Raw genomic sequence first — 26,048 nt, forward strand, 5'->3', positions numbered from 1 at the left:
TAAGACAATTTCATGAACATTAAATAACATGTACAAGGTAGTAATTTATTATACAATATTTCAGATAGACACATTGGAAATGTAACACATTTATCCTAGTGATCTTATACGTCCTTACCTGTATGTTCTAAATGTTTTAATGTCACATTGTCAACAGGGAAAAAGCTGAGGATAGCACCATATTCTGGACACATGTTTGCTATTGTAGTTCGATCTACTATAGATAACTGTGAAACTCCACTTCCAAAAAACTCAACAAACTTTCCAGCCACTCCTACTTGTCTGAGGTGCTATATAAGGAGATACATAGAAACACACACAAAATTAGCATGGATTTTCTGAAAACTACAAAATCTAATCTTTAATCCATTACTACTGACAGTGAAAGAGGTCCTCTGTTATTTTTATGAAACATCAACTCATTCTGGTTTTCCAGGTATTTTAAGGTAAACAGTCAATAGAAGAGTGGTCAAATGTTACTATTAGGGTAGAAAAGGGCTTGAAAGTTCAAAATGGCTAAGATTCCCGTTTTAATGTCTCTGAAATCAGCGTATACCTTAGACTGTATGGTGTGTCTGTTAGCTGGCAGTCTTCTTTCTTTCTTAGCAGCACATAAAACAGTGGTGCTTCTAACCAATGATGGCATCTTAGATTTAGTGAAATACTAATATACTGATGAAACTGTGTATTTAAATTCAAAAAATTATATACTGCTATAAAAATTCTTCGAATTCCAACTACTGATCCAAATATTTACAGCATCACTAATTATAGGTAAATTTCTTTTTTTTAAAGATATTTTGTTTTTGATGGGGACCATTTTTAAAGTCTTTATTGAATTTGTTACAATACTGCTTCTGTTTTATGTTTTTGGTTTTTTTGGCCATGATGCATGTGGGATCTTAGCTCCCTGACCAGGGATCGAACCCGCACCCCCTGCACTAGAAGGCGAAGCCTTAACCACTGGACCACCCGGGAAGCCCCCCTAGGTAAATTTCATTGATAGGATTTAACATATGGCCTCAAATTTAATTCCTTCTAAAATCATTTTTCTTATTACTCATTTTTAAGTAACCAAAACAGCTACCCACCTCCTCTCAATTGTAAAATGGTGTCAGAATGGTATAGAGGGACTGCTCAGCACAGTGACGATGTATGAAACAACATTCAACCTATGAATAACATTAAGCTCTAACATTTTATAAGTGCTAAGGATCACTTAATCCAAACGTTTTATAGATGCAGAAACTCAACCCTAAAAGAAAGATGTTTCCTAATTTTCACTGTTTTATTTTTGAGGATAAGAGCCATATAGATTAGATATAGCAAGCCAAATGCTGCTTTCCCCAAATTAATGAGGTACCACAATATACATTTTGAAAAACAATATATGATTAATCCTACAAAGATCATGAATAGAACAGGACCTCAAATATGGGACAAAATAATCAAAAAGGTACATCTACATAATAAGTTTAATTTTTGCATCAATAAGCCAAAATGTCAAAAGTACACGTAGAACATTGTTAAGAAAAAATATAGCTGGAGGAATCTAAAAAGCACCATTAATTTTCAGGATGTGTGAAGGAAAAGAATTGATTTTTCTAAAATTATAATGGGATATCCCTTTTCCTGTAGGAATAATCCTTCAATTCTCTAATTTAACTTCTTGATCTTTTGGTACCACACACTGAATCAATCATTTCTGCAAGATGTCAATTTTTTTCTAATTAGGGAAGAGGGATCAATACTAAATGGTGAGAGGGAGGTAACACCATTTACTTTCCCTGCTGAGTATTCTGAAAGCCTTCAGACCAGTAACCTAACAGAAAATGCTGAGATACTGGGATCCAAATTGGAATTATTTGTGGAACATTTCCCAGGTTCATTCATTGAACAAAATGGGACTTAATCATTACAATAAAGTTAGTGAAAACGAGAAATTTAGGATGGAGAGTTACAAATTATTGTCTTTAGGAAACCCTACAGTACATATATTAAACGCATGCAGCCAATATTTTAAAAATTCAGAGAAAAAATTTCTATATAATACTTTTATCATTTCTTTTTATTTTTAATTGAAGTATAGTGGATTTACAATGTTGTGTTAGTTTCAGGTGTACAGCAGAGTGACTTTTTTTTTAACTGTTAAAATAGCCAATAGAAAAATCTGACACTACCACATTTTTACAGCCTATATTTTTTAAAGTACTAATACAGTAATAGTTTTCAGGGGACAAATGATTCAAATTTGTCAAATTAAAGGAGATGCAATTAGACATTTCCTAAATACGACTTTTTTTTTTTTTTTTTTAAATTCACGAAGGCAACAAACATTCACAGAGGCAATAAGGCATAATGGTTAAGAGCATGGACTTAAGAACCTGACTGCCGGGTGGGAAACCTTGTTCTACACTGACCATTCAGCCCTATGACCCTCTGGTTAAGTCATTAAACCTTACTGTGTCTCAGTTTTCACAGAATTAAAATAAGGATGGCAATAGTAACAATCTCACAGGCTTGTAATGAGGAATAAATGAGTTAACATGTCAAGAGAACAATGACACAACAAATTGTTTTGTACTTACTAGTATAAAGGGTTAAATTTTGCTATTATTACTATGATGATAACTATGATGACACAGCTAATAACATCACAGTGCTGAGGATGAGTTGATGAACCCAAATCCCTGCTCTTCTACTTACAAAAAAAATCATGTCCACTAAGTTATACAGCTAGCAAAATTTTAACTTACCTTTGTAATGCCAAGAACAACATCTATGGATGTAACAAAAGGATTCGATGAGCCAGTTAATTCACATCCAACCACCTCTGGTAAAGTAAGAGAAGCTGGCAGACCAAGCATAACTGCTTCTGTTTCAATACCTCCAACCCCTAATGTAATAAAGACAGGTATATGAGTATAGCGCATTTAAAGATAATTTATCTTTGTAACATCTAAATCTCTAGGTGTTTCACGAGCTTGTCTTACACAGTACCTTGCAGAATTACTATAATGCTATTACTGTAGATATGGAACTCAAGTCTTCTCAAAAGAATGACTCCACTCATATGGTTGGAAAAAACTGATTTTTACCTTTATCTTAAATTCAGAAAACATTTAGTATCTATTATGCTAGATACTATGCTATGCTCAAGATACAGTATGAATAGAACCCAGCCCCTGTCAACCTCAAGAAGCTCAGTCTAATGATAAAGACAAAAAGCCAACAATTATAGCACCCTATAAAAGAGTACATGCACTCTGCCAGAGGGAATAGCTGATGCAAGCCGTGAGGTGCAATAGCACAGCCCACTCAGGTAAATAAAAGATGTGTTTGGGTAAATGGCTAAAGAGGCAACAGGTTGTGATGGGCCCTATAAAAAACATGAAGAGGGGGCTTCCCTGGTGGTGCAGCGGTTGAGAGTCCGCCTGCTGATGCAGGAGACATGGGTTTGCGCCCCGGTCCGCGGCATGAGGATCTCACATGCCGCGGAGCGGCTGGGCCCGTGAGCCATGGCCGCCGAGCCTGTGCGTCCGGAGCCTGTGCTCCGCAACAGGAGAGGCCACGACAGTGAGAGGCCTGTGTACCACACACACACACAAAAAAAACGTGAAGAAATTTGGATTTACAAAGAATGCTAGGAGAAGCCACTGAAGGACTTTAAATAAGGGAATAAGCACATCACCTTCACAGACATCATCATCATCATCATCATCACTAAGCACTCCACAAATGGTAGTGCTGTGCTGGGCACAGTCCACATTTCTTTTCATAAATTCTCTCTTATACCACACTGTCCACAAACACTTGAATTAAGATTTACTTTTGTTCCTGCTGTTATACGTGAAAAAACAGCCTCAAAGAGGCTATAAAGACCCTGCTATTTATGTTCTTTTATAAATTTCCTGACATCCTCTCCCCCAAAGAATTAAATATAGTCATTTACTTACCCCACCCCAGAATCCCCAAACCATTCACCATGGTTATATGAGAATCTGTGCCAATGACACTGTCCGGAAAGAGGAGGTCCTTTTCTTCAAAAACCACTCTCGACAAATACTCTAAGTTTACTTGATGAGCCATTCCAGTTCCAGGAGGGATTACAGCCACATTCTTAAAAACTCTTGAACTCCACTGTATTTTATTTAAATTTAAGAAATCCAACTGTTAGCATATATCTGAATTTGCCTCATAATCAACATATAAATACTGACACTAAAAATATTTTACCAATGTTCATCATGGTCAAAGTTTACAGTACATAAAAACAAATACACAGATACTAAACCTAAATATATTCATTTTGCAGATTATTAAAACAAAATTAAGTCAAAGAAAAATGTTCCAATAGTCCAGATAAACAGTAGCTTTCAACTACATTCCAAGGATTCTCAGGGATGGGAAAAGGGGTAGGCCCAAGTAGAAGACCCTCCAAGCTCACTTGAATTAGAGCCACTGTTTTTAATATTTTGTTATACACTAGCGTTTCTGATTAAGATTTTATTTGAAGGAAAAAAAGTAAAAAAGGGTTCTACTGCTAGTGTTTAAAAACTTCTAAAGATATAAAAATCAAACCTTTCAATATTTCATAAACTCCTATTAAAAAATTTCCCCCCAGTCATTTATACCTTGAAAAATTGAAGCCTCTCTCGATTTCTGCCAAATTCTACTTCTTGATTTTTTAATACTGTTTCAGGTCTAAAAAGAAGAAGAACTGGCATTAAATATACGTATTACAGAAAAGACTTGCCTTGTTTCTAAGTCTACATATTTTAAAAATTCTGGGAATAGCAGTTTACTAGACTTCTCAGAATCAGTTATTTTCTTTTCAACAAGGAAGCTCTGCTTTAAGTAACACTAGAAAGCTACTGCAAGGACTTATTATTTAAGCCATGGTCCACACCAGTGTCCCAAACTGTACTTAACATGTAACACTGTGAGATTTGGCTAAAATATTAAAAGTAGCATGGTAACCTTTGTTGGATTTTCCACTACAAGGAAAAAGAAGGGTTGTAGCTTAGTGAAAAATAAGCATGTACATCTCCACCCACTTAACTCTAGTACCAGTTAAACTAGGAGATACTTGTTGATTATCACAATGTAGCAATGACAAACAACTCAGCATCACTTTATAGTTTAAAAAGAGCTTTTGGTAAAAATTTTAAATTCATCTCACCCAAAATGGAAGGTTCTATTTTATATAAAGTAGCATTTTACTTTAAATGGATTATAAACCTATTTTACACGAATTATGTAAACTAAGAGATAAAAACAATTCACTGCCAAGCAGTAAACATAGTGCCATTTTTAGGAAGCTATTTTTATCTAATGGATATTTAAAAAAAATTATTTCTAACAGCTTTAAGTTGTTTATTTTCACTTGCCAGCTGGTGATTTAAGTGTTGACTAGAATATCAATATAACTTAAATTATACATGTCCTCCAGGGTCCAGATAATTATAGTTGTTTGTCAACTTTTTTAAAAAAACAAAGATTAATAATTCATTGCTGATTGATCATTTGAAGCCATAGCACATCTTAATAAGATTTTTCTTAGGACCTCAGGGAACATAGCTTTCTAGAGCCACTCCAATTATCTTACCTTTTCATAGTATATATAGCTACAAAGTACCACACAAACATTTATTAGCTCATAACCTGACTTCAAATCAGGCAGTGATTTCAAGTGCCAAATGTATGCTCTCAATTCTCTATCCCTCAATTTCTCGTTTGAGTCTATAATTAATACTTCACTGATGCATTAAAGCACATGAAAGAGTTACTATTTTCATACAACCAGGGACTATAACGTATCTGATCTTAATACTTTGTAATTTAGAGTCAAAATTGAGGGGAAATGTTACACCAGATTGGATTTTTAGAAATAAAAACATACCATCTTAGCACTTCATACCAGTTATAAAAAGATACCCAAGAAAATCAATGATTTTTTGAATCAATAAATCTTCCTTTTCAGGAAATTAATTTCTAAAGAAGAAGAGAGGCTTTTTCTCCGGGAAGATGGCGGAAGAGTAAGACGCGGAGATCACGTTCCTCCCCACAGATACACCAGAAATACATCTACGCGTGGAACAACTCCTACAGAGCATCTACTGAACGCTGGCAGAAGACCTCAGACCTCCCAAAAGGCAAGAAACCCCCCACGTACCAAACCCCCCACGTACCTGGGTAGGGCAAAAGAAAAAACTAAACAGAGACAAAAGGATAGGGACACGTCCTGCACCAGCGGGAGAGCGCTGTGAAGGAGGAAAAGTGTCCACACACTAGGAAGCCCCTTCGCGGGTGGAGACTTCGGGAGGCGGAGTGGGGGAGCTTGGGAGCCGCGGAGGAGAGCACAGCAACAGGGGTGCGGAGGGCAAAGCGGACAGATTCCAGCGCAGAGGATCGGGCCGACCGGAACTTGCCAGCCGAGAGGCTTGTCTGCTCGCCCGCCGGGGCGGGCGGGACTGGGAGCTGAGGCTCCGGCTTTTGTCGGAGCGCCGGGAGAGGACTGAGGTTGGCGGCGTGAACACAGCCTGCGGGGCGTTGGTGCACCGCGGCTGGCCGGGAGAGAGTCCGGGGAGAAGTCTGGAACTGCCGAAGAGGCAAGAGACTTTTACGTCCCTCTTTGTTTCCTGGTGCACGAGGAGAGGGGATTAAAAACGCTGCTTGAGAGAGCTCCAGGGACGGGCGCGGGCCGCGGCTAGGGGTGCGGAGCCCAGAGACGGACGTGGCTAGGGCCGCCCAGAGCGGCTAGGGCCGCTGCTGCCGCCACCGGGAGGCCTGTGTGCGAACACAGGTCACTGGCCACGCGCCCTTCCGGGGAGCCTGTGCAGCCCGCCACTGCCGGGGTCCAAGGATCCAGGGACAACTCCCCCGGGAGAACGCACAGGCGCGCCTCAGGCTGCAACGTCTCGCCGGCCTCTGCCGCCGCAGGCCCGCCCCACACTCCGTGCCCCTCCCTACCCCCGGGCCTGAGTGAGCCAGAGCCTCCGAATCAGCGGCTCCTTTAACCCCGTCCTGTCTGAGCAAAGAACAGACGCCCTCCAGCGACCTACACGCACAGGCGGGGCTAAATCCAAAGCTGAGCCGCTGGGAGCTGTGAGAACAAAGAAGAGAAAGGGAAATCTCTCCCAGCAGCCTCAGAAGCAGCGGATTAAAGCTCCACAATCAACTTGATATACCCTGCATCTGTGGAATACCTGAATAGACAACCAATCATCCCAAATTAAGGAGCCCTGTGGATGAAAGGCTCTTGGGGCTGCAGCCAGGAGTCAGTGCTGTGCCTCTGAGGTGGGAGAGCCAACTTCAGGACACTGATCCACAAGAGACCTCCCAGCTGCACATAATATCAAACAGCAAAAATTTCCGAGAGATCTCCATCTCAACGCCAGCACCCAGCTTCACTCAACGACCAGCAAGCTACAGTGCTGGACATCCTATGCCAAACAACTAGCAAGACAGGAACACAACCCCACCCATTAGCAGAGAGGCGGCCCAAAATCATAATAAGTCTACAGACACCCCAAAACACACCACCAGACGTGGACCTGCACACCGGAAAGACAAGATCTAGCCTCATCCACCAGAACACAGGCACTAGTACCCTCCACCAGGAAGCCTACACAACCCACTGAACCAACCTTAGCCACTGGGGATAGACACAAAAAACAACAGGAACTACGAACCTTCAGCCTGCAAAAAAGGAGACCCCAAACACAGTAAGATAAGCAAAATGAAAAGACAGAAAAACACACAGCAGATGAAGGAGCAAGATAAAAACCCATCAGACCTAACAAATGAAGAGGAAATAGGCAGTCTACCTGAAAAAGAATTCAAAATAATGATAGTAAGGTTGATCCGAAATCTTGGAGATAGAATGGACAATAGAATGGACAAAATGCAAGAATCAGTTAACAAGGACCTAGAAGAACTAAAGATGAAACAAGCAATGATGAACAACACAATAAATGAAATTAAAAGTACTCTAGATGGGATCAATAGCAGAATAACTGAGGCAGAAGAACGGATAAGTGACCTGGAAGATAAAATAGTGGAAATAACTACTGCAGAGCAGAATAAAGAAAAAAGAATGAAAAGAACTGAGGACAGTCTCAGAGACCTCTGGGACAACATTAAACGTACCAACATTCGAATTATAGGGGTTCCAGAAGAAGAAGAGAAAAAGAAAGGGACTGAGAAAATATTTGAAGAGATTATAGTTGAAAACTTCCCTAATATGGGAAAGGAAATAGTTAATCAAGTCCAGGAAGCACAGAGAGTCCCATACAGGATAAATCCAAGGAGAAATACGCCAAGACACATATTAATCAAACTGTCAAAAATTAAATACAAAGAAAACATATTAAAAGCAGCAAGGGAAAAACAACAAATAACACACAAGGGAATCCCCATAAGGTTAACAGCTGATCTTTCAGCAGAAACTCTGCAAGCCAGAAGGGAGTGGCAGGACATATTGAAAGTGTTGAAGGAGAAAAACCTGCAACCAAGATTACTCTACCCAGCAAGGATCTCATTCAGATTTGATGGAGAAATTAAAACCTTTAGAGACAAGCAAAAGCTGAGAGAGTTCAGCACCACCAAACCAGCTCTACAACAACTGCTAAAGGAACTTCTCTAGGCAAGAAACACAAAAGAAGGAAAAGACCTACAATAAAAATCTGAAGATCATTCTTCTTGTTGAAGTAGATGAAAGCCAAGTAGGATTTGGTACTCTTTGGCATTCATTAAAAATATGCCATCCTCTCCCAGTAATGAGATTTCTTGCTCTTTTACTTTGGACATAAATTTAAAATACTGAGTGCAAAAATTTTCACAACCTACATTTTATTATTTTCTTTAGCCTTATTAACCTTCTCTTATAGACCTTTGTATTTGTTGAAAATGTTTCCATCTCCCAATCATTTGTAATCTTGTTTGGAAGTTGACTATCAGAGTTCTTTTAATATCCATTCTGATTTCATCATATACATACTTATTCTTCCTGCTCTTTAGCTTTATTCATAATTATACTCTAAGAATTTCTCTTTGAGCTCTCCCATATTCTTGAGTTATAGTTTACTGCATTGTTCATTATCATAAAAACATACCTAATTTTAAAAAAAAAAAATAAAAATATAAAGTGTCTGAGAGAAAAAAAAAAAAAAAAAAAAGAAAGTAAGGGCTTTTCTAAGACACTTCCATGCCTGACTGTGCTCTGTCTAAAATCTTACGAATGTTCATGAACAGAAATAAAAGGGCTCCATGTGTGATGAATTACATACTTTGTTCTCAGCAAAGAAAGGACAGGAGAATTGAATTCGTTTCTCTAAGCAGTTAGTTTTGTACTTCCTTGGTTAATTAAATAAATTTTACTAATAAAAAAAAAAAAAAGAAGAGAAATTAATCTCAAAATTCAACATGTCCCTAACCATCAGGACAGCCAGGTACGGAATAAGGAGTACTTACATAAATGTAAAACTGCCATGATTTGATGGCAAAGGACCCACACATTATATTGAATTCTTAGAAAGGAAGAGCACCTGAGTTCACTTATAACCTGAGGCTTTACAGCTACATTGAGCACAAAATTTAGAACTACCCAGAATTTGAAAGATCCAATTTAGGGACAAATGAACTAATATATTATTTGATACTTACGATGAAATATGTGTTGATATTACTCTTAGCTAGCCTAAATCTTAAATGTGTTAAATTTTTTTCAATTTGAAAAAGTGTAAGTCATTTTTAACTCGTCTTTAAAAAATTTGACAGTCTAGTAAACAATGGGATAAACAACATAACTCTCTTAAAATAAGACTAAGACTTTGGAAACTTCATAGCATATAAAAATTCAAATTATAGAACTCTTTTTTTTATTTTGAAAAATTACCTATTAGGAAATTTAACCAACTCTTAAGAATGGGATTCTTTTCCAGGCAGGTTTACTACTTTCCATGGTACTATATAGGCAATTGCTTATCTAAAAGGGCTCATTAAGTTTATAACATATGATAATGATAATATTCTTAACATAGAGGTCTCAATGCAATAAGAAAGAATAAGAAATCTAATAGGAAAATAAAGCTAAAAATATAGATAGATTTCATAAAAGAAATCTGAATGAATAATGAGCATGTGAATGGTATAAATTCACTAAAATAAAAAATTTACAGTTCAAGATAATTTTCTGTCTACATTAGTTACAAAAATTAAATATATTTATAGAAAATTCTTAAGAAAAGTTTTCTTCAAAGGAACAGAAATAAATCATGGTATTTAGAGACTACCATTTTCATTAACTTTGCTTCTTTCAGTACAATAGGAAGCACAGTAAGTATGAAGGCAATGTAATAGGAATCAGGAGGGGAAGGAGAATAAACATGATTTCCTTAACTGAAAAATAATCTGGTACTAATAAATATTTTTAAAAACATCTCATACTCAGGCACTGGTTGCAAATGAAAAGGACATAGAATGGGTGTATTTTCGATCTGCGAAGAAAATCTTCCTGAGTTTCGGCCTAGTTCTCCAGAATCACACGATCCTCGGCAGGTAGTCTGGCCTCTGCAGGGAAGCTTCTTAGGCTGCACTCTAAGTGGAGAAAGCTTTCCTGCTTTCTGTAAGTCACCACCTCCAGGATTTGGAGCATTCTGTATTGCACTATCGTTCCAAAAGGAAACAAAATAAAACCATTTAAAAGTTACAGAAATTTAGCTCTTCAAAAAGCACACAACAGCAATGCTATCTGGAAGTAACAACTGAATGTTATTCAAAGGTTAATATATCATTTATTTCAGGTTTCAAAAGCAAATCTCAGATTACCAAAAAAAAAAAAAGTTGATTTATTTAAATTTATGGAGATTAAAAAAAAATTGTGCCACTAAAATCATTTGCATATAGTAACTTTTGGCAAGTAGCAAAATCGATTTTTTTCCCCATCTAACAACTTAAAAGAAGTTCAGAGCCATCGTTTAATCTAGAGGGCAAAGGCTCTCACAGGTTTTAATAAATTGTAGCCTTTTCCATTACTCCAGGGAATGTAAAAAGAAAGCTGGTACATGAAAATAGAATCATGTCTTCTCTAGTTTGACTGTGGTCAAAATGACCTTTTAAATATAAGAAATTTATTTCAGTGGAAGGAAAATACAGCTGTAGTAAGCTCAGTGTTTTCAATCACCAATTTAGACATTAAAGGCTCACATCTTTAAATTCTCTCTGGAAGTTTAAAAACAAAAAGGAAATGAAGGCTTAATTAAGATATTCACTCCAAAAAGCAGGTTCTAGGCTTACACATATCTATAAAAAATGGCAGCAGAAATATACAAACATGAAAATCAGTTTAAATTTAGACTCAGTTAAAAAGAAAATTCACCAATACATAAAGTTTTCATCAGTTTTTTTTTGTATATTAGTCAATACTAACTGTAGCAAACTCTACTCTGGCACAAATTATCTCTATTCCCTTTCTTCTATACCACACACTCCCAGTGGACTGGCTGCCAGTCAACGTGCGTGGCTGTCTTTATAAATATGTGTATTAAAGTACCATTTGTTGAAGTCAATTTGTAAAGAATGATCAACCGTGAGATCTGTCGGACAGGCAGGATGGACTTTCTTAGGGTCACCTCCAAGAGTTTTCACTGCCTCCCTCATAGCAGCAAAATCCACCATTGCCGGTATTCCACTAAAAAATAAAGAATGATCAACTTCTAATTCTTCTTTTACATTTGCTCAAATGATCAATATGCATTTTTAAATTTAAAAAGTATCCCTTTTTAAGTTGCATTCATGTTTGATAATGTACGGGTTATCCAAAGTTAGATGTATCCTGGTTTAATGAGAATTAATATTAAATATTATCTGAGAATTTGAGGGCTCAAAGGTAAATGTGCCAAAAATACAACAGATGATTTTTAGAGGCATAAGAGAACTTCAAGGGAACTGCCTATGGAATTCTTTCTCTTGCCTTATATTTTAAGATAGCCCTCCCTTTTCCCCAGCTCCAGCCCCTTCACTCCCAGTGCCTTCTTGTCTCCAAAGTTATCCACTAAATATATGGATATAGATATAGATGGATCTATATCTATACCTACATATATATCTCCAGCCAACTATATAAGAAGCATTTACCAAATGCCTTCAATGTGCTAGACACCAATGGTATAAGACCAAATAAGGGAGAGTAACTGTTCTCAAGGAATTTGTAGGGAAGATAAAGTAGCAATTATAGAATAGTATCATAAGTACTACAGTAGCAGCATATACAGGGTACACAGAGCAGTAGCTTACAAACCAGATTTAGGTGGGTGGGTGAAGGGGATGTTCTTATTTGTCTAGCTAACTCCTACACCTCCTTCAAAACTCAGCTAAAGGTTAATTCTTCCAATAAGTAATCCCTGGACACACAGATTAGGCAGAATCTTTCAAGCTATGGTAAAGACTTTATTGTAAGTATAATGGAAGCCAATTGGAGAATAGGGGAATGATATGACCTTGATTAACATCTTTTAACCAAGTCACTTCACCTACTGTGAAAAGACAAGACTATACATTCCAAGTATGAAAGCAGGGATACCAGTTAACAGATTATTATAGTTATAATCAGGATGACTGTGGTGGAGATGGTAAGAAGTATTTGGATTCAGGATACGTATATTTCAAAGGTAGAGTTGACAGAACCTGCTGATAGACTGGATTATGTACGAAGGACAGAAACCAGGGTTAACTAATAGATTTTTGCTCTAAACAAACAGGAGACTATAGCGCCATTCAATATGACAGAAAAAAACTTGGAAAGAATACATGAGGGGGGCTGAGCAATGAAGTTTTGGATATGTTAAGATTGAGAAGCCTATTGGCTATGTGGAGATGACAAGTAGGCAGTTAGATAAAAGTAGTTTTTAAATAAATGGTACAAAAAAAAGTGCCTAATTTTTAAGAAATAGCTTCAGTTTAGAAAAAGCAACTTTTTAAATTTATAAACTAATTTTCACAATTAAAAAACAAGAGAGCCATCAGGGAGTCTGAATTTTAAAAAGCGAACACTGAAAATTCATCATGAAAAATAAACCAATCACTCACGTAAAATCTTGAAGAAGAACACGGGCAGGGAAAAAGGGCACTTCAACATTGCTTTGTTTGGTTTTCCAGTCTAAAATGTTCATAACATCTTCCCTTTTCATTAAAAAGCCATCACAATTTCGCACAGCAGCTTCCAACAGGACCCGTATTGAGTAAGGCAGAACATCTGATTCAAGAGAAAATATTACTATTAATAAGCGAATAATCATAACTACATATTGTAAAAATTACAATAGCAAAATGATAAAGACACAGATGCTTTGTTTTCTCAATTAAAAAAATTTTAGTCAATAAGCAACAAGGATTTGCTGTATAGCACAGGGAATTATATTCAATATCTTGCAATAACCTATAATGGAATATAATCTGAAAAATATATATATAACTGAATCACTTCGTGTACACCTGAAACAAAATATTGTAAATTAACTATATTTCAATATAAAAAAAATTTTTAGTCTAGTAAACAGGGAGTGAAACACCATTCTTGTTAATACCAGGCTTTCTATAAATTTGACCTTCCTGTATGTAAGCTGAGGCCCTGAAAAAGCAGAGATAAAACCTTCACCTAAACTTTAATAGAATAAATGAAAAATTAATTAACTAATTAATTTAAAAAAACTTCACACAACAGCTGACTTGGGCATATGAGACTGACAGCTGACTTGGGCATATGAGACTGACAAGTACTTAACATTCAGGGAAAACACAGAAAAACTGAAAAGCACAGATAATTAGAATTAAATACAATAATGAAAACATCCCAATTATGGCAAAAAATGTTTAAACTGCGTAAAAGTTTGTAATAAATTTAAAGGATTTCCATCAAAAATAGTTAAGGTTTAAAAATAAACCAGGGTGCTTAGGTGAATAAAATTCATTTCATGAAAATTGTCATTAACTCTTGATTTCAAGTTTAAGGAAAGAAATAGATTTCAATATTTAAAAATTTTTTGATCCTATTAAATTCTCACACTGGATTTTGCCACAAAGAAGTATTTCCTTAGGACTTAAATGGAAGACGAAATCAGTATGAAATTAGCTAAGTCATGGTAACCCACATAATAGATTACTATGCAGCTGTTTAAAGGAATGATGATCTCTGCATGCTGATAAGAAGTGACCTCCAGGGCTTCCCTGGTGGCGCAGTGGTTAAGAACCTGCCTGCCAACACAGGGGACACGGGTTCGAGCCCTGGTCCGGGAAGATCCCACATGCTGCGGAGCAACTAAGTTCATGTGCCACAACTGCTGAAGCCTGCGCATCTAGAGCCTGTGCTCCGCAACAAGAGAAGCCTGCGCACTGCAACCAAGAGTAGCCCCCGCTTGCCGCAACTAGAGAAAGCCCGCACCCAGTAACGAAGACCCAATGCAGCCAAAAAATATAATAAATAAATAAAAAAGTCATCTCCAGACTGTACCATTAAGAGAAAAAGCAATGCAAAACAATGTTTATAGTATATACCTTTACAGTAAGAAAGGGAGTAAAACAAAATATGTATTATTATATATTAAATATAAAACTAAAAACTATAATTTTAAATATACTAAATATATAATAATATATACTCCCCCCCAGAAAGAACAATGAAAGGATAAAATAAAAAACTTTATATATATATATATATATATATATATATATATATATATATATATATGTATGCACCATATAGTATTTTGGTTGTATCTCCCTACCAGGATATATATTAAGGGCAAAAAGATCCACAAAGAAAACAAATTATGTTCAGTCATTAGTACTGATACTGTAGTTTTGAAATTGTCATATATACAATGAGAAGCAAGCAAAAAGTACTTTTGTTACTATGGTTGGGAACCAAGATTTAAGAGTACTGACGTACAAGTATAAAATCAGAGTAGCTAAGTTTTAAAAAAAACTTACACTTCAATAGGTATCATCAGTACAAACTCATGATTTTTCTCTTTCTAAAAAATATGTACGTATTTCCTATCTCTGATCAGTGAAAATGCCTAAAATGATGACAATGCAATAGTACTGAACCACTAGCAACTCAGGTTGCTGTTTCTAAATACTATTTCCCATTTTTTAAAAAAACAGAGTTCCTTGGAGAAATGGTTAGTTCCGTATTTGGGGAAGGATATGCACAAAATGAGCCTGGAACATCCTGTGTCAAAAACCAAAGAAGTTATCAAAGACTAATGGGGACACTAATGGATCAATCTGAGCAACAAAATGAATAATGACTGTAATACACTAAAATATATCAAATATATAAATAGCCCTGAGTTCATAATGACTCCTTTGCTACAGAAACTCGTCACTCTGAAAACTGACAAATAAAGGGGGGAAAATCAATCATTAATCTTGTCTTTCCTGATTTCAAGTGGCAAAACAGTAAAGAGGAGAAAGTTCCTCGTAATAGCAGAATTACAGCTAATCAATGTAGAAGGGCAGTGATATAATTAGAAAAATCACCAATGTGCAGCACCTAATGAAATAATGGATCTGTACAATGATCATAAGTGGATGCTAAAATCCTGAGGTGATATATGAATGGGGAACTTATAATGGATGGATCAAGCTGAGAAAAACTATACCCAACTCAGCATCACCAAAAGTAGGACATTACAGATATTATTTGCCTCCTGATGAAGTAGGAAATATAAGCTAGGAGATATTCTTTCCAAAAATACATACATACATACACAAACCTGAATCTAATCAAACATCCAGCTCTAACTTCTAGTTAACAAGAAATATGGGGGATAGTACAACAATAAAATAAAACCATGAAGAAGCAATCAAATCCAGAATGTAGTACATTCTACAGAACAAAGAACCTGATTTCTTCAACATAAAAATGGCATGGAAAAAGGAGAGAGGATGAATATTATAGATTAAAAGAGATTTAAGAGACATAAAGACCAAATGCTACATGTGGATCCTATTTGGATACCGTGTGAACAAACCAACTGAATAAATGTATTTTTGAGACAACCAGAGAAATCTGAACTTGGACTGGGTTTTAGATCATATTAAGGAGTTACTGTTAATTTTGTTAGTTATAAGAAGTCCTTTCATACATCAGAGATGTATACTGGAGTACATTTACAGATTTAAAAAAAGGTGGAATATTTGAAACAAAAGATTGACAAAATGTTGATAACTAGCTGACAAATACGTGGTGGGTTATTATACTATTCTCTCCCTACTTTTGTGCTTGAAAATTTTAACACACACAAATTGAAGATTAATGAAGTTGTAAGTAAAGAGGATAAAGGACTACATAATCAGAAATACTAGATTCAAAGCCAGTATTTGCTATTTACAATAGGTATGACCTTTGGAAAGCAACTCAAGTTGATGCATTTTCCATTCAAAATGGGAATGCCAGCTACCTAACATATGTGAAGAATATCTTACCTCAGCATCTACCTAGTACATGTAAAACCCTCAAACAAACATACTATGACAAACAGTAGGTACTTAACAAATATTAGTTTCCATTCTTACCTCAATGAGAAATGTAATGAAGCCCCCCAAACCAAGAGGAATTACAGGGGGGACATTTTTTTTTAACAGAACATTTGGAAATGATGAGAAGTAAAATATTATCCCAGAAGCAAACACAAAATTAACTTTGGTTAATTATTCTGGAAAAACAATCTCAGGAATATTTTTTGTTTTAAATATCTTTATAAAAAGCATTTTGTCAGATTTCTAGTAAAATATGGTAAAATAAACACCAGTAATTATCTCCACTCTCTCCTGCAACCCACTAAGATAATAGTAAAGAAATAAAAAAAATTATAAACTCGCAAGAACAAAGAAAGAAACAGAGAGAAGCAAAACTAACAAAATTTTGGAAAATAGTCCTTGGTTGACTGGTAATGGACTGAGCAGAATAGAGAAAGCTGAAACTAAATGTCTACATAGGGGAAAGGCAATCAGAAACAAAGACTAGGAATCAGGACAACCTGCAATTTCTTAAGAGGAGTGTAAGAAACTAGAAGGCAATGTAACAATGCCTTCAAAATTCCAAGAGAATTTCCAACCTAGAAATCTGTGAACAGGTAAACTATCAATTAATCAGGCAACGTCTCACAAATTTACTTCTCAGGCACCCTTTCTTAGGAAGCTACTGGGATATGTTCTATAAAACAAGGAATTAAGTGGAAAATAAAAAATCATGATATCTAGGAAATAGTCTCTGACACAGGAAAGCGCAGAGACTCTTCTAGGGCAACACTGTGTAAGCCACAGTGCAATCGAAGATGGAGTCCAGATGGTATGCTGCTAAGAGAAGGGAAAAAAATTAATTGATAGATTACCTGATTATACCAGAAGGAGTTTAGTTCTTTTGGAGAGTTTGGAGATGAAGTATTGATAAAGACATAGAAAACGAAGCAAACAAAAAAAGACAGTCATTAATTCCAGGAAAAAAATACAAAGTTGTAAGAGAAACGAGATGCAATCATCATTTACTATATGGATTGGCTGAGAATATTTACAGTCATAATATAAGCACTGAACATTGATTTAACCAAAAATTATAACTATACTAGGAAGAGGTACATGGGATATATGTAGGGGAGAAGAAAAGTGCCAAATTCTCATTTTCCGTAGTAAAAAGTAAAGTCTAAAATTGAAAAAACAAGAAACAGCTGTATAAGCAAGGCTATTTAATAATATGGAGGACATTACCAAAACAAATAGCCAAAAGAATTAAAAATAAGTATTCTCTGCAGAGTAGAAATCTGGGGCAGGGTTACTCTTTTGTTTATAATTTCAGTGGTCTTACTGTTTTTTAACTCTATCATTTGAAAATTAATATTAAGTTAAAAAGCAGTATCAGATAAGAGTGTGCTAAGAAAAAAAGAATCACAAATGTTAACTGGACATTTTGTCACTAAGGAGCACTAACTTGCAGATTTGTCTAATTTCAGAATAACTACTAGAGGCCTACAGCAAGGGAAGATGCAAATAAACACCCTCTCCCCCAAACAAAAACAATTTATTTCTTATTTCTCTCTGTGGTAGCCAGCCTCCAAGATGATACCAGTAATCTTCACCTCCTGGCATTCACATGCTCTCACATAACCTACACTGAAGATCAGTTGTTTGTATGACCAAGAGTATGGCAGAGATGACAGTGGGGGACTTTCTTCCTCTCTCTCTCTCTCTTTCTTTCATTGAAGTACAGTTGATTTACACTGTTGCGTGAGTTTCCGGTATACAGCAAAATGACTCAGATATAGATATACAGATGTATTTCTTATTACAAGATATTGAATCTAGCTCCCTGTGCTATACAGTAGGTGCTTGTTGTTTATCTATTTTATATATGGTAGTACATATCTGCTAATCCCAAACTCCTAATTTATCCCTCTCCCCTGCCCTTTCCCCAATGGTAACCATAAGTTTATTTTCTATGTCTGTGAGTCTATTTGTTTTGTAAAAAAGTTCATTTGTATCATTCCTTTAGATTCCACATATAAGTGATAACATAATGTATTTGTCTTTCTCTGTCTTACTTCACTTAGTATGATAATTTCTAGGTCCATGACAGTGTGTGACTTCTAAGGCTAGGTTATAAAAGTATTCCAGCATTAGCCTTCCTCTCTCAGACTGCTCACTCCAGGAGAAGCTGGCGGCCTGTTACAAGCACAATCAAGCAGCACTGATGAGAGGCTCATGTGGAGCAAACCTGAGGCCTCTGTGCCAACAGCAAGCACTGACTTGCCAGCCATGTGTGAATGGGCCGCATTAGAAGCAGATCCTCTAGCTCCAGTCAGGCCTTCGGATGACTGCAGCCCCAACTAACCCCTGCTGTAACCTCAGGAGAGATCTTGAGCCAGCACTATTCAACTAAGCCATTTTTGAATTCCTGACCCACAGAAACTGTGAGATAATAAATGTTTACTAATGCTTTAACCATAAAGCTTTTGGTTTAATGTATTACATAGTAAGGGAAAACTAATACAATTCTCTTCCTCAACTTTTAAAACAGTAACATCTACAGTTATTTACTTAGGATCTACTAAGGAGAAAATATCAATGTGTTTTACCTACATTATCTCATTTAATCCTTAAAGTAAATCTATAGGTAGATACTTCAGAGCCCTACCAGTAGAGACTAAGCTGGCAGGTGTGGAAAAATGGACACAGGTGCTCTAGTTTGTTTTTAGCAATATTAATTCCATATCCCTACTCTGGATCAGGCACAAAGTTCACCAAGGCCCTTAACCTCTTTCTTCTTCCCTATTCTCCCTATTCTCCCTATGGCCCCCCACCACACACTATCTCATGCTCCAATTACACCATCGTAAAAGTTCCTTCTCCAAACCTCTCTGATCCCCATTCTCACACCTTTTCTTCAACACCATGAGGACTTACTTTCTCCCTTATCCATCAGCACCTGCTTGTCTGTACCTCCCCTCACATAAGCAGTTCAGGTTCTATGTGGTCAAATCTTGTTTCCCCAAACTGTACACTTTTTCCCCTTTTTTCTTTTATCCTATCTGTTCATCAAAACACCAACCTGTTTTGTCCTTTCAGTTGGTGAACCCCACATCACTTTCCCACTTACGAGGAACTGTTCTTTCTTTTTAAAAAGAACTTCATTGAGGCATATTTTACACATAATTCACCCTTTCCAAGGATACAATTCAAAGATTTTTTAAGCAAATTTACCAAGTTGTACAATCAGCACCATAAATCAGTTTTAGAATATTTCATCACTTAATTAGATTCCTCATGCCCATTTGCTGTTAATCCCTGTCCTCTCCTTGCCCACACCTGGAAACTACTGATCTACTCTGTCTCTATAGCTTTGTCTTTTCTGTATATTTCATACAAATGGAATCATCCAATAAGGTCTCTTATGTCTGGCTTATTTCACTGAGCATACTTTTGAGGTCTGTCCATGTTGTAGCATGTATCTGTAGTTAATTTCTTTTTATTGCTTAAGAGTATTCCATTGTATGGCTATACCAAATTTTGTCTATCCATTCACCCAATGAAGGACATCTAGGTCGTTTCCAATTTTCAGCTATTATGAATAATGCTGCTGAGATGATTCATTTGCCAATCTTGGTGTAGAGAACGTTTCTATTTCTCTTGGGTAGATTCCTAAGAATGGAATTGCTGGGTCATATGTTAAATTTATGTTTAATGCTTTAAGAAACTGTCAAACTATTTTCCAAAGTGGCCACATCACTTTACATTCCCACCAGCAGTGTATGAAGTGACCTCATTTCTCCATATCCTTCCCAACATTTGTTATTGTCTGTTTTTTATATAATACCCATTCTAGTGGTTGTGAAGTAGTTCACTGTGGTTTTACTGGTGGTGATGTGTAAAGGAGGAGGAAGGAAAAAACAAATCCCTAAAACATCAACCAGAGAAACTGGTACCAATATAAATACACAATTACAACCTCATTTGGGTCCTCACCATTCACCCAGAAATTCTACTTTGTTTCTCTGATCTGCTTGTTTTCCCACACTCCACAATAATTCATTCATACCTTCAACTACTCTCCTTAAAATCAAATCTCTATTTGCCTCCTACAGGATCTAGCCCCACTTCCTACATCCTAGATAAATAAAAACTAATAGTTCCTATCTTCACTTCCTCCTACTTTACACACAAGCCTAGATACCTCTTGATTTATCCTTTTCCCAGTTAAGAAGGCAGGTGTGGACCTCGTCCTACTAAATGCCAACTTTTATAGGAGTTCCGCATCCAATTCCCAGTGATACATTTTAGGACCCATGAGTCATCAATTATCTCTCCTTTTTCTGTAATCTATCCTTCAATTGGATTCTTCCCAGCAGCATTTGAAGTCTTTAGCCCCAGTTTCACACACACACACACACACACGTGTACACACACACACACACACACACACAGCTTCCAAGTACTATTTTCTTCAAACTCTCAACCAAGTTTTTTGAAAGAGTCGCCTATATTCCCAATGTCCACTTTTCTACACATTTCATTTTATACTTCTACACTTCCATTCACTCTTCAGCCCACCCCAATCTGATTTCTTAAAATATCAATGAAACAGCTCTAACTAGTGTTTCAATATTCTCTCAACAATATTAAACGGAGCTAACAATTTCCTCCTTCTTGAAACACTCTTTCTACTGGCTTTCACAATACCATTCTCCATGTCTCCAATCTCACGTTTCTGCCTTACTTGCATGCAGAAGCAATGACTTGCCTTTGTTCCAGACTATCTTGAAAAAGATGTTAATATAGTGAATAGCCTTGGAAGATAAAGATAGTGTCTCTTTCTGGAGCAAAGGGCAGGCATGCTTACTGTCCATTATAAAAGATTTGGGTTCCCTAAGTCAGACTTCATTTTCTGTAACACAATCTCTGTGTGCAGGTATTACCTGGCCTTCTTCAACAAATGTTGGTACCAAGCACACTGCTTTGCTGTGGGTAATAAACTGTCCATTGTCTCTGATCCAAGAGTTTTGTGTCTTCTGCCAGCATCTATGAAACTGTCAGTTTAACTTACAAGGAGAGTGAAATTCTGGCACTTTTACAGTTCTCAACACTTTCTGGCAGTCCTGTTGCGGTTCCCTGGCTGACCTCTACTCCTTTACCTGATCTTTAAACGCAGGAGTTCCTCCGAGTTCATATCTAGGCTTACTTCTTTTCTCACTCCATATCGTCTCCTCTCAGGAGTTTTAACTGATCCTATGGCTTCAACAGACTATCTCTACACCAGTAACTCCAAAATATTTTTCTGCAGTCCAGATCTGTCTTCTGAGCTCCAGAACCATGTAGTTAATTGCCTCACAAACATCTCTACTTGAATACTGATATGTTTCCAAATTCACTAGTACCTAAACTGAACTCTGATTTCCCCTCTGCCCCTGTCCCATATTACTACCACCTCTGTGTTCCCTAGCTCAGTAAACAGCACCACCTTCCACCCAGATGCTTATGCCAAAGTATCTAGGCAACATCCGTGACACCTCTTACATATATATTTTGAATTTGTCTACTTCTATCACCACCACCACTAACAAGTACAAGCCACCACTATGTCATCTCTCACTCAGATTCTTTAGTTCATCGTTCTATCTCCATACATGTCCCATACCAGTGGTTTTCAAAGTGTGGTCCCTGGACTCCTGGGGGGCCCCGAAACTCTTTCAGGGAATCTGCAAGGTCAACTAAGACATTATTTGCTTTTTCCACCATTTTGACATATGTGCTGATGGTTCAAAAACAATAGTGGATAAAACTGCTGATGCCTTAGCAGGACTCAAAGCAGTGGCACCAAACCGTATTTGTACTCACTGTATCGTTCATTTTCAGGCAAAATACCAGTTTCACTTAAGAATGTCCTTGATGAAGCAGAAAAAGTGTTAATTTTATTAAATCTCAACCACTGAGGTCAAGTCTCAATATTCTGTGTGACAACAATGAAGTGTATACAGCATTTCTGCTCAAAACCAAAGTACAATCTTTGCTCAAGGGAAAAACACTTGTGTGATTGAATTACAAGCTAAATTAGCCACTTTTTCCAAAGAACACCATTTTCACTTGAAAGAACAAATGACCAACTATGATTATTCAAATATGGATATCTGGCAGACATTTTCTCAAAAATGAATGAAGTAATAAGCCTGTCTGCTCATTATCTAGTCCCACCACTCTCTGCTCACTGTGTTCACTGAAGATCTTTGAGAAATAAAGGTTCACTAAGTTACGCAGATCTTCCAAATGCGGACACATTTTATTATACAATATATAAAAAATACAGACATGCACGTTTGTTACTATCACCGCAGCCCTTTCAACATGGGAACCAGAGCTCCCATGAAGCTGTGCACTCTGAAAGACTCCTCCTGCCTGTACCAGAACCTGGACTAAGACGCTCTGCGCAGAAGACCCTTTGTCCTGCCACTGCCTGGACTTCCCCTGCAAGCTGCCTGGACGGTCACACAACGAGCTGCTGCTGTTTCTGCAAGCCCCCATGTGTCCCATGCATCGTGAAGGGCTCTTGCCCCTGCCAGGATCTGTTCTCTCAATACACGTTCACAGTACCAGTTGCTGGTTGCCTACTCCCCTGCATGTACTTAAGATGATGGCCTACTGCCTGCCCAGCAACTCCAGACCAGCTCCAGTCTGACCAAACCAGCAAACCTCTCTGCGATCTAATGAGCTGAACCACACCTTCTCCAATGGTACCTGACCCCCTTCCAATTTTTCCTTCCTTGGGTATTCTCTGTCAGTCCTACAGGTACCATAAAGAATTTCCTTACATCTTACAATTACTCTTGTATCACAGTTAATAATTATTTACATTAAAGTTCCCCTATTCTATGCCCCGATTGGACTGAGACTGCTACAACATACTAAGGCACTGTACTTACATTTTCCATTACTAAACTGTGTGCTTTCTTTAGCACAAAGATGCTATCTTAGCCATCTTTCACCCGCCAGAAACATCTGAGTACTCAATCTTAGCTGAATGAGCACTGTTGAGAGATGCATGCACCAAGTATCAATAGAAAACTGGGCTGGATTAATACCACCTCTTCTAACCAGGAATTTCCAGAATCCTATGAATCTGGAAAGCTAATCCTCTAAAGATAGGTAATCAAAAAGACATGCAGGGAACCAGAACATGCCTGTGACTTAAACTGAAAAAGTATGATAACGTGTTATCATACTTCTGAAATGAACTGCTAACAACAGATATCTTTTTGATCAATTACTCAGTGTAAGATCCAAGAGGTGGTTCAGGCTTTAAAAAAAGATGCCGAGGTCTGCTATTTTACATGGGAGGCAGCTGATGAAAGGCATATCCAGGTTTCCAGGACTGTAGATCTTACCACTCAAGGCTAAGTGGCTGCTACTATGATTAGGCAATAAAATTTCTCTCTCAGGGCAGAGGTCGCAAACTGTTGGCCTGCAGATGTGTTTCGTTTGTTCTACACAGTTTTAACATTTTAAAGTTTAATTGCCAACACTGAAAAACCAGAGATTTTTTTACATGAAAATCCAAATTTCTGGCTTAAGATAAATAGAAAGTTTTACAACACCAACCTCACATTTCTGCTGGAATTGAGTAGCACCTACTCTTTTATATAGGGCATTTGCTCTCCTGCTTGCCACAATTCCAGCCAGGGCCATTTCACTTGTTTATGGTGCCTCTATGGTCCTTGTAAGTATGAGCATACAACCCCCGGTGTAGCAGCTTTACAAGCATAGACTTTGGAATCTCAAAGTTTCATCATGTTTTGATCAAGTTTCTCCTCTATCATTTATTAGGTAATGGTACTTAGTAGCGGGACCCTGGCCAAGTGGGTAATAACAGAACTTACAGAATGGATATAGTAAACAATCAATAAATACTAGCACTTTATGACTGCCCTTATTAAGCTGGGAAACAGAATGGTATTAAGGGGGGAAAAGTGTTGGTCTGAAGTCAAAAGATATGAGCCTAAGACCAGATCTTCTCACTTAGAAGATATGTGACCTTAGGCATATTACTGAGATTTTTAGCCTCATTTTCCTCATGTGCATAAAACTATCCTCCCTGCCTAACATAAAGCAATGTAGTGAAGATAGATAATGTAAAAGGGTTTTGTTATTTCTCAAAAGTGATTAATTCCAGGTTTAAACAGTAGATGGAGAAAATACCCATAGGAAATATCAATATTAACAACAGGCTTTAGATAAACTAAATATGAAAGAGAAATACACTGAAGACTGATGGAAAGGGGAAACAAACACTCAAACACTCTAGGCCTGCCTAAAGCCTCAAGGAGGCTATCTTTGGAGTCCAGGCTAAGAGAGCAAGGGGACTGGTAGAGTAGCTTTAGTGTAAACCTAAAAACCCTGTTAAGGCCAGGAACCTGGAGAAAAAATTAAGAAACTGTTCTAGAAGGCCCTGTAACCCCAGACTTTGCAACAGGATTAACTCACACCCATGTCTCACTAGTCAAGGTACTGCTTATATCTCTAACCAGTACCAGGCTGGAATGGAACTGATTTCCAATAAAGAACTCTGACCTTTTTTGTTTTGTTTTGTTTTGTTTTTTAATATCGCCATGGAGAGTCCAAGAAGGCAGAAAGAGAAAACAGATTCCTGCTTCTTTAAGATTTTTTTTTTCACTCACTGACAAAGGTAGAGAAAACCAGAAAAATAGTATCTATTATTGATAAACGTACAGACACACTCACTCTTCTCATTTGCTCCTGGTAAGCATGTCATCTAGCACTATCTGCTAACATAACAGGCATACTTCATGGTGCCTGTCCAAACTGCCATCCATGGAATGGACAGTGCTCAGTGTCCCATTACCTCCCTGGCTACAGTACTGAAGCAAATGCCAACCCCTTGGCAGGTTAATGACCAACAGCCTGGTGGAAAAAATATAGATTCCTCTCTCAGGAATTTGCAATCAGGTCACAGGCTAAACCAGAAAGTTGTTAAGAGCTAAGCTAGAGACAGAGGTTGCCATTTGTGGCCATGTATAAAGTTAGTAGGCAGAGGCAGCTTGTCTGCAGTGAAGTAGAGGGAGCAGAAGAGTGGAGGAGGGCCAGGAATCTGAAGCCCTGAGAGAAAAAATAAAGAGCTCCCTCACTTCTGGCTCATTGCCCATTTTCTTGAGATACAGCCACCTTTCATTTGCTCGGGAGCTCTGTATCATTACAATAAATCTTTCTTCACTTGAGCTAGTGGGTGTCTGTTCTCTGCTACCAAAAGGACCTAATCTAGAATAGAAATTGTCTACAAAGGCACAGTTAAAACCAACAGATCGTTGGACAAAATGTGGAGGGTTGGTGAGTGCATGATTGTAGATGGACTAGAATCACATTAGGTAAAGGTAATCCTTAGAAAGTTATGTATTGTGTGTAAATATTACAAGCAAACTATTTCATTGCTTACCAAACTTACAGCCCTTTCCAGAGTCCATGGAGGAGACAAGATTAGAAAACAT

The 26,048-nt window shown here is 37.3% G+C and overlaps 1 protein-coding gene across 2 annotated transcripts in view; it reads right to left on the reverse strand.

The window, feature by feature from the left end:
- IREB2 (iron responsive element binding protein 2) overlaps positions 1 to 26,048 on the reverse strand; it is a 52,466-nt gene that overhangs the window by 19,989 nt on the left and 6,429 nt on the right. For both annotated transcript variants that reach the window (XM_082647683.1, XM_082647684.1), the window contains 7 exons: positions 13,090 to 13,255; positions 11,555 to 11,692; positions 10,450 to 10,668; positions 4,635 to 4,704; positions 3,957 to 4,140; positions 2,757 to 2,896; positions 119 to 290 (listed from right to left, as the gene is read on the reverse strand). In XM_082647683.1, the coding sequence (XP_082503809.1) occupies positions 119 to 290; positions 2,757 to 2,896; positions 3,957 to 4,140; positions 4,635 to 4,704; positions 10,450 to 10,668; positions 11,555 to 11,692; positions 13,090 to 13,255 (1,089 nt within the window). The remainder of the gene's footprint in view (positions 1 to 118; positions 291 to 2,756; positions 2,897 to 3,956; positions 4,141 to 4,634; positions 4,705 to 10,449; positions 10,669 to 11,554; positions 11,693 to 13,089; positions 13,256 to 26,048) is intronic.

This window comes from Grampus griseus (assembly GCF_964374135.1).
Source record: "Grampus griseus genome assembly, chromosome: 2".
NCBI lineage: Eukaryota > Metazoa > Chordata > Mammalia > Artiodactyla > Delphinidae > Grampus > Grampus griseus.